Source organism: Gavialis gangeticus, unplaced genomic scaffold (genome assembly GCF_001723915.1).
Source record: "Gavialis gangeticus isolate Ggan-Ray unplaced genomic scaffold, GavGan_comp1, whole genome shotgun sequence".
Taxonomy (NCBI): Eukaryota; Metazoa; Chordata; order Crocodylia; family Gavialidae; genus Gavialis; species Gavialis gangeticus.
Window position 1 is genome coordinate 158,292,557 of NW_017729024.1, and position 9,569 is coordinate 158,302,125.

General features: G+C 48.8%; 1 protein-coding gene across 5 annotated transcripts in view; it reads left to right on the forward strand.

Moving 5' to 3' along the window:
- CUNH5orf42 (chromosome unknown C5orf42 homolog) overlaps positions 1 to 9,569 on the forward strand; it is a 132,902-nt gene that overhangs the window by 55,807 nt on the left and 67,526 nt on the right. For all 5 annotated transcript variants that reach the window (XM_019517948.1, XM_019517944.1, XM_019517945.1 and 2 more), the window contains exon 26: positions 8,375 to 8,538. In XM_019517948.1, coding sequence (XP_019373493.1) covers positions 8,375 to 8,538 — 164 coding nt within the window. The remainder of the gene's footprint in view (positions 1 to 8,374; positions 8,539 to 9,569) is intronic.

Here is a 9,569-nt window from a genome sequence, read left to right on the forward strand (position 1 = left end):
CCTCACCAGTGCTGAATAGAGGGAAATAATCACTTCCATTGATCTATTGGCAACACACCTACCAATGCAGCCAGTATGCTTTTATCCTTCTTGGCAAAAAGGGCAGACTACTGACTCATATTTAGCGTATTGTTGACTGTAACCCCCAGGTCCTTTTCTGCAGAGTTGCTGCCCAACTAGTCAGCCCCCAGCCTGTACTGGTGCTTGGGATGCAGGACTTTGCACGTGTCCTTGTTGAACCTCATGATATTTATTTTGGCCCAAACCTCCAACTTGTCTAGGTCGCTCTGAATCTTAGCCGTACCCTCCAGTGTATCTACTGCTCCCTGCAACTTGGTGTCATCTGCAAAATTGCCATCTTCTAGGTCGTTGATGAAGACACTGAACAAAATTGGTCCCAGGATCGACTGCTGGAGCACTCCACTTGATACTGGCTGCCAGCTAAACATCAACCATTGTCTCTGAGCCCAATGCTCCAGCCAGTTTTCTGTCCACCTTACAGTCCATTCATCTAGCCCATATCTTCTTAGCTTGCCTGCAAGAATGCTATGGGAGACTGCATCAAAAGCCTTGCTAAAATCAAGGTACACCACATCTACCAGTCTACCCGCATCCACAGAGCCATTCACCCGGTCATAAAAGGCAATCAGGTTGGTCAGGCATGACTTGCCCTTGGTGAATCCATGCTGACTATTCCTAATCACCTTTTTATCCTCCAAGTGCTTAGAAGTGTATTCCTTGAGGATCTGCACCATGATTTTTCTAGGGGCTAAGGTAAGGCTGACTGGTTTGTAGTTCTCTGGATACTCCTTCTTCCCTTTCTTAAATATGGAGACTATGTTTGCCCTTTACCAATCATCCAGGACCTCTCCTGATCACCATGAGTTTTCAAAGATGATGGCCAATAGCTCTCCAATCACATCAGCCAACTCCCTCGGGTGCATCCCATCTGGCCCCATGGACTTTTATATGTCCAGCTTTTCTAAGTAGTCCCTAACCTGTTCTTTCACCACTGAGGGCTACTGCCCTCCTCCCCAAACTGTGCTGCCCCGTGCAGTAGTCTGGGAGCTGACCTTGCCCGTGAAGAATGAGGCAAAAAAGGCATTGAGCAAGGCAGACTTTTCTGCATCCATTGTCACAAGGTTGCCTCCCCCATTCAGTAAGGCAGTGATTCTCAACCTTTGGTACCTTTCGTACCCCTTGCCAATTGATGCAGCAAAAGTGAAACCAGAAGTCCCACCGTGGCACTTGCGGTTTTGCCGCCACGAGCCGAGTCCCACTTCTTCCACTGTGGCCTCGGGCAAAGCAGCTTGCGCGGGGCCTCCCTCCCTGCGCACTGATGCTGGGGAGTGAAAGCCCCGGTGCACTGGACATGGTGGGGAGGGGCGACCGCCAGAACTTCCGGCTCAAGCAGGCAAAGACCAAAACGCAGCACCCATGTACCCCCTGCCTGTGCCTCCAGGGGTATGTGTACCACGGGTTGAGAAACACTGCAGTAAGGGACCCACAGTTACCCTGATCCTCCCCTTGCTACCAACATACTTTTAGAAACCCTTCCTGTTACCCTTTACTTCCCTTTCTAGCTGAAACTCCAATTGTGCTTTGGCCTTCCTGACTTCATCCCTGCATGCTCAGGCAGTGCTCTTATATTCTTCCCTAGTTATTTGTCCAAGTTTCCACTTCTTATAAACTTCCTTTTTGTGATTTAGTTTACTGAAGAGTTCCCTGCTAAGCCAAGCTGGTCTTCTGCCATACTTGCTAGTCTTCCTGTGCATCGGGATGGGTTCTTCTGTGACACTCTCAGTAAGGCTTCTCTGAAGTACAGCGTGCCCTCCTGGACTCCTCTCCCCCTCAGTCTGGCTTCCCAGGAGATCCTGCCTATGAGTCCCCTGAGCGAGTTGTGGTCTGCTTTTCTGAAGTCCAGGGTCCTTACTGTGCTGCTCTCCATCCTTCCTTTCCTCAGGATCCTGAATTCAATCATCTCATAGTTGTTGTTGCCCCAGTTGCCATCCACTACTACATTCCCCACCAATTTTTCCCTGTTTATGAGCAGCAGGTCAAGAAGAGCAGGACCCTAGTTGGCCGCTCTAGCACTTGCACCAGGAAGTTGTCCCCAGTACTCTCCAAAAACTTCCTGGATTGCCTGTGCATTGCTATATTGCCCTCCCAGCAGATGTCAGGGTGATTCAAGTCCCCTTTGTGAACCAAGGCCTGTGACCGGGAAACTTCCTCTAGCTGTTTGAAGAAAGCCTCATCCACCACTTCCTCCTGATCCAGTGGTCTAAAGCAGACCTCCACCACAACATCACCCTTGTTGCTTTCCCCTCTGACCCTAACCCAGAGACTCTCAGGCCTATCTCCAGCTTCATATGGGAGCTCAGGGCAATCAAATGGCTCTTTTACATAAAATGCAACTCCTCCTCTTTTCCCCGGCCTGTCCTTCCTGAACAGTTTGTGGCCATGACAGTGCTCCAGTCATGCGGGCTCCCACCAAGTCTCTGTTGTTGCAATCACGTCATAGACCCATGACTGTGCATGGACTCCCAATTCTTCCTACTTGTTTCTCAAGCTCCGTGCATTTGTTTACAGGCCCCTAAGGTAACTAGTTGATTGCCCTGATTTATCAGGAAGTATAAGAGTACCTCCCCTGTTGCCCCGTCCTGCTTGCTCTTCCTGCAGGTCTCCTACTTCCCCACTTACCTCAGGGCTTTGGTCTCCATCCCCCAGTGAACATAGTTTAAAGCCCTCCTCACTAGGTTAACCAGCATGTGTGCGAAGACGCTGTTCCCTCTTTTTGTCAGGTGGATCCCATCCCATCTCTTCCCAGCAATCCTTCTTGGAAGAACATCCCATGGTTGAAGAAGCCAAATACTTGCTGGCAACACCACCTGCACAGCCAGGTGTTGATCTGCAGGATGCATCTGCTCCTGCCTGGGCCCTTTCTCTTGACTGGAAGGATCAATGAGAACAGAACCTGAGCCCCAGACCCCCTTACCTTTGCACCCAGAATCCTGTAGTAACTTTTGATACTGCCAGGGGAGATCCTGAGTGTATCATTGGTGCCCATGTGGATGAGCAGCATGGGGTAGTAGACACTTAAGCAGACACTTTAAGATTTGGTTTTGCATTCATTGTTGGTTACCTTGCTTAAAAAAAGTTTCAAGTTGGAGAGAATGTATTACAGATAGCTACATGCATAGAGAAAAAGGCTCATAGTAGGAGGAACTGTTGAAATGTGATTTATTTAGACTTGAGAGAAGCTAATTAATATGCACTTGATTAAAGTATTTAAACTAGTTAAGGACTAAGTGACAGGACCAGGCCCCAGGCGCTGCCATGACACCCCTTGGTGGTCACATGCTCCATTCCGGCTCCTTGGAGTGCCCTCTCTTTTTCTCTTGTCTGCCATGCCTTGATAGAAGTTTTTTTTAGTGTTAAAGGGAGGCTGCTTCAAAGTCCCAGAGTGAGTTCTAGCCTGTTTTGGCCAGTGGGTCCCTCCTGTACACAGCTGACCTCAGTCCTGCCCCTCAAGCACTAAGTGAGGGCCCTCCTGGCCCTGTCAGTGCCTCAAGGCACCAGCTGCCTTAGGGGCTATTTGTGGCCTTCATCTTCCCTTGTAGCCACGCATGTGCCTTGCAGATGTTGCTCTCTTATCCAAGTATCAGCTTGTACAAGCTTCAGCCCTCTTGACTTTAGCCCTCTAGTTGCTCTAGTTACAAACTCCTAAGCCTAGACCCAAGGCCCATTTGCTCTGGCCTGGCTCCTTTGTCACAGCCTTTCCTGTAGACTTGCTTTGTGGGCCCCCCTGGCCCTGTGTTGCTCTGCAGGCTCCTGGTGTCTGTGACCAGGGCAAGGCTTACACCCCCTGTGCAATCTCCCTGTGGTCCTGACCCAGGAGAGGCTGTTGGTGCAGTCTGTGCCAGGCCCTCCTTCCCTCCCCCCGCCCATGGGCCCTGACCCAAGTGAGGCTGCTCACACCCTCTGGGCCAGCCTCCTACAGTATCATAGTACTTAGGGTCAGAAGGGACCTAAACAGATCATCAGGTCCAACCCCCCTGCCTCAGGCAGGAACAGGTGCCGGGGTCATATCATCCCAGCCAAATATCCATCCAGCCTCCTTTTGAAGATCCCCAAGGTAGAAGAGAGTACTACCTCGCTTGGGAGCCCATTCCAGAGCCTGGCAGCCCTGACTGTAAAGTAATGACTCCTGATGTCCAGCCTGAACCTTCTCTCTAACAATTTGTGGCTGTTATTCCTAGCAACCCCAGGTGGTGCGTGGGGGAACAGCGCCTCCCCCAATTCCTGCTCGTCCCCCCCTGGTGAGTTTGTAAACAGCCACCAGATCCCCTCTCAGCCTCCTCTTGTGGATCCCCTCTCAGCCTCCTCTTGTGGAGGCTGAATAGGTTCAGGCCCTTTAGCCTCTCTTCGTAGGGCCTGCCCCACTGCCTCTTGACCATGTGAGTGGCCCTCCTCTGGACCCTCTCAAGGTTAGCCACATCCCTCTTGAAGTGTGGCACCCAGAATTGGACATAGTACTCCAACTGTGGCCTGACCAATACCATATAGAGGGGAAGGATCACCTCCCTGGACCTGCCTGTGATGCATCTGTACATGCATGACAAGGTGTGGCTAGCCTTACTGACCGCTTCCTCACATTGGCGACTCATGTTCATCCTGGAGTCAACAATGACTCTGTGTTGAATTCCATCCTGTTCTCATCCCCCCACCTCTGTAACCTGTCTAGATCTAGCTGGATTCTGTCCCTCCCCTTGCCCCACAACTTGGTGTCGTCAGTGAATTTGGACAGCGTGCTTTCCACACCCACATCCAGATTGCTGATAAAGATATTGAACAGTACAGGCCCCAGGACCGAGAGCTGGGGGGACTCCACTGCCCACATCCCTCCAGGTCGAAAACGACCCGTCCACCACCACTCTCTGGGTGTGACCATCTAGCCAATTTGCCACCCATCTGACTGTAGGCATCAATGCCACAGTCACCAAGTTTTTTAAAGAGAGTGTGGCGGGAAACCGTGTCAAAGGCTTTCTTAAAGTCCAGGAAGGATGACATCCACCCCGAAACCCTCATCCAGAGACTTTCTGACCTGATCATAAAAAGAAACCAGGTTAGTCAGGCAGGACCTGCCCTCAGTGAACCCATGTTAGTTGTCCCTGTGCATTACCTCCCCTGCTGGACCCTTGCAGATGTATTCTTTGATAATTTTCTCAAAGATCTTCCCAAGGACTGAGGTAAGACTGATTGGTCTATAATTGCCGGGGTCCTCTTTTCTCCCCTTCTTGTAAATGGGGACCACATTGGCCCTTTTCCAATCCTCTGGTACCTGGCTGGTGCCCCATGAGCGCTATGATCCCCGCCAATTCCCTCAGCACCCTCGGGTGAAGAGCATCTGGACCTACTGATTTAAACATGTCCAGCCCCTCCAAAAGTTCCTTAAGTCATCCCTGACCCTAGGCATGGCGGTACCTTCCCTGGGTCTGTCCGCAATTCTAGTTGGAGAGATGTCTTGGTCCCTGTTCAGGAATATGGAGTCAAAGAATTTGTTAAAGAGGTCAGCTTTTTCATTTGCCACAATCACCGAATTGCCAACCCTATTCTGTAGGGGCCCCACGTTACCTGGTGCCGCCTTCTTACTTCCTGTGTATTTGAAAAAGGACTTTTTGTTATCCTTAATTCTGGTCGCTAGCCCTAGCTCCATCTGTGCCTTGGCTTTGCTAACAGCCTCCCTGCAGTCCCGAGCAATGGAGGTGTAATCCTCCTTGGTGACTGCCCCTTACTTCCACTGTTTGTACGCCTCCTTTTTTGCCCTCAGGCATCCCTGGATGCCTTTGCCAAGCCATGGATGCTTCTTAGCACTTCTGCCCCCCTTGATGTGCATAGGGACTTGACTCCCTTTGAGCTCGGAGGATTGTCTCCTTGAGGAACAACCACCCATCTTGGACGCCCATCTCATTGAAGCTCCGAGACCCCAATGTCTCTCCTACTAACCTTCTTAGCTTACAGAAGTCGGCCCTCCTGAAGTCGAGGATCTCTGCCTTGCTGCTTGCTTTCACCACCCTGCACTGGATAGTAAATTCCAGCAGGTGATGATCACTGTCGCCCAGGTGGTCGAGTACCTGCAGACCCCTCACCAGGTCGTCGCCTGTGGCAAGGACCAAGTCCAGCAAGGCCTTTCCCCTGGTGGGACTATGCACCTCCTGGGTTAGGTGAAGGTCCTGTATCCCGGCTAGGAACCTACATGAGCGGTCGGACCTGGCTGACTGATCCTCCCAGCAGATGTCTGGGTAGTTTAGGTCTCCCATGACAACTACATCCCTTGACTTTACAGCCTCCGTGAGCTGACCTGAAAATTCCAGGTCCAGCTTGTCCCCCTGGTGAGCCAGTCTGTAGTAGACGCCCACTATCGAGTCCCTTTCTCCATGCCCCCCTTGCATTCTTACCCAGAGTGCCTCATTTTGCCCCTCCTCTGACCCCATCCAGTCCCTGACCCTTTCCAGGCTGGATGCTGGATGCTTCTCGAACACCCCTGTGCCCTACTTACCACCCTACTAGCCTGTTCTCCAGTCTCAACCTGACTCGGAACATAAATATCAGCAAACTGCATTACAAGTGAAGATCAGCACACTCCAGGTTATTGCCTCATCTGCAAGGTGCAAATCCCCATTAACTCTTTCCTTGCAGTTATGGGACAGCTCAAGTGCCTGCCAGTCCCACCACTGCAGCCATCTCCCTCCGGAGCTCCTCTTTCTGCAGCCTGCAGTGCCATCCTGGCTGCTAGCTCCAGCCACAAGGAGGAGTTTCCATTTAGGTCTTCCTCTGCTGCAGCTTAGCTCAGGTGCTTGCAATTGTTACTTCTGAGCTGCCTGGAGGTCCTTACTGTAGTGCTGTTAGCTCTAGGGGCATGTGTAGACAAAACAAGGGCCCCTACATTGAAGTGGTGGGTTTTTAAACCCCCGTGTTGTGCACACATCCGACTTACCTGCCTCTCTAGCAGTGAGGAGGGGAAGGCGAGCTGCCGGCTGGTGGAGCGGTTGCTGGGCTGTGGCATGGAGGGGCTGGTGCTTCCCTGGTGCTTCCCTCTGTGGCAGCAGCGGCACCCCCCAGGCAGCTTCCTGCTGTAGGCACCCAGCTCAGGCGGTCCCGGGGGGCACTGTAGCCACGGAGGGAAGCACCAGGCCCCTGTGCTGCCTAGGCAGGCAGACAGACTATGGGGAGGGGGAAGATCAGGCTTGCTGCTTTTCTTGGGTGGAGTCTGCCTTCCCAGGTTGCTATCAGGCTGCCTGCAGGGCTTCCTGCAGAGCTGTGGGGCTGCACAGAGCCCTGTGACTGTAGGGGCAGCAAACCAGAACCTCTCAGAGGAGTTTTAGTTGCTGCGCCCCAAGTCATTTAAGGTGCATTACGCTGCCAAATTTCCTACAGCGGCTAGAATTAATGCGAAATACACCACCGAGGCATGCAAACACCGACACCATTAAAGCAGTGCAAAAGCATTTAGCCCACTTCGAAGTGTTGTGCACACATGCCTCTCATTGTGTCTACACATGGCCTAGGATAGTTGCTCCCACCACTTGTGATTCCTAGCTCTGTTGTTTTCTGGTCTGCTGGCATCCTACACGCTATCCTTTGCCCAGCTGCCAGACTCACACAGTGAGCTTAGCTTGCTGCAGCATCCCCTTAAATAACAAGAGCCTCTGGCTCCATTACAGGTTCATGTAAAGATGATTTTGAATTAGCTTGATCTTATACAGGACAGAAGATGGTTATACAGGACACGTATGGTTAAAATGAAAGGAAACGCATGAGGGAAGAACTTGAGGTGGTGTTTTTTGTAAAAGTAATTGTCATTTGTTAAATAAACTTTTAGTTCAAGAATCCCCTAACTCTAAAAAAGATTGATTGAGTCAAATATCATTTTTAAGTAAAGCTGGATGATGATGAAGTTTAATAAATTAATTAAATTAAAGACATCTTAGTCATTTGTGCCAGTCACGAACCACATTTTTATTTGTTTTTGTATTGTTTTTTGCACTTGCTTTCCTTCCATTTGAATAGATTTTGTTTTGTCTGTCTTTCTCTTCTGTGACACAAGTAGTAGATAGGGCAGAAATGGCTGTGTTATTACTAAAATGTTCCAGGCACCATTAATGTTCATGTGCTCCTTGTTATACAGAATTATGTAACTATGTTTTCTCTGCCTCTTACATTGTCTCCAGTAATAACAGACAGACAGACAGAATTTGGCTCTAGATGTTAGTGTTGATACACAAAAGGATGTGTTGATAAGCAGAAATACATCACACAAAATAGGCAGGAGAGTGTTACAAACTTTTAATTACTTTTTGTATTCTCATTTTAGAGTCAAGATAATCAGTATCTAATAGAGCCTGCATCTCTGCTAAAAACAAGACCAGAAAAGGAGATAGAAAGCAGCATGGCTACAGGTGGTTCTCCATCATCAGATACTCTGCTAGGTGGGCAGAGTGTAAATGCATATGAAGAACCTCATGAAAGTGCTTTAAGGTAATGCTGTAAATAGGATACTCAAGTTGATGTTGATGCTCCAGCTAAGTAGGAGTGCGGGTATAGAGCAGTGGTTCTAAAACTTTTTAGACTTGAAGCATGCCTCAGAAAATGCCAGCTCTTAATTTTCACTCTTTTTTTTTGCCTACAAAAAATAGTAGAGCAATTTTTCCATTGCAAAGAACTCAGGAAGACCACTAGAATGGTTTTCTATTTGAAACCTCTGGTTCTGTCTTGTGAATCATGGAAACCTAACACTGTATGGCACTCCGTGGCAACCTTGTAAAGTTGTCAAAGCACCCTGGTTGGGAATCATTAGTATAGAGTTATGCTGTAATGGCATATTACGTGCATATAGTTACTTGATGTAGGGCCAAATCCTATTTTTACGTATATGTTCAAAACATTTATTTAAGACAATGGTAAATGCTTGGAGTAGCTTTAAGACAATGATTTGAAAATGGCTGTTGTTCATCTTGGATTTCTATGTAGGTATAAATTAATAATCCCACTGTAACCAAACAATGATTTTTTTATGCACAGTGCTAGTGTTTATCAGTTTTGAAAAGGAAAATTCCTAATTTGTTCCCCAAACTACTGACTCGATGTGTGTAAGAGTAAATTAGGGAGAAGAACTAGTGGTTTCTATTTGCTATTATTTTGGGTAATCTGTTCTTACAAAATCTATGTAGCTGGTAAGATCCACTATTACTAGCAAGTATAATTTTGTAGCACGATATTCAGGAAAATCTTAAGCTGGTCCCCTTTTAAAGACTAATTGAGTACAGACAGGATTGGCAGCCAGAGGTCCTCAGTTTTGTTCACATCTCTTGATACAAACTGGTTCTAACACTATTTCACAAAACTCATTTAGTGAGTTCTTTCGCTTTGGGCTCCCTTTTTGTCTTGGACCTGCTCTCTCGCACGTGCTCTCTCTCATTCGCTTGTTCTTGTGCACACATGCGCTCTCTCTCTTTCATCAAAAAATAAATAGGATCATAGGAAAATAGCGCTTGAAAGGGGTCTTATGT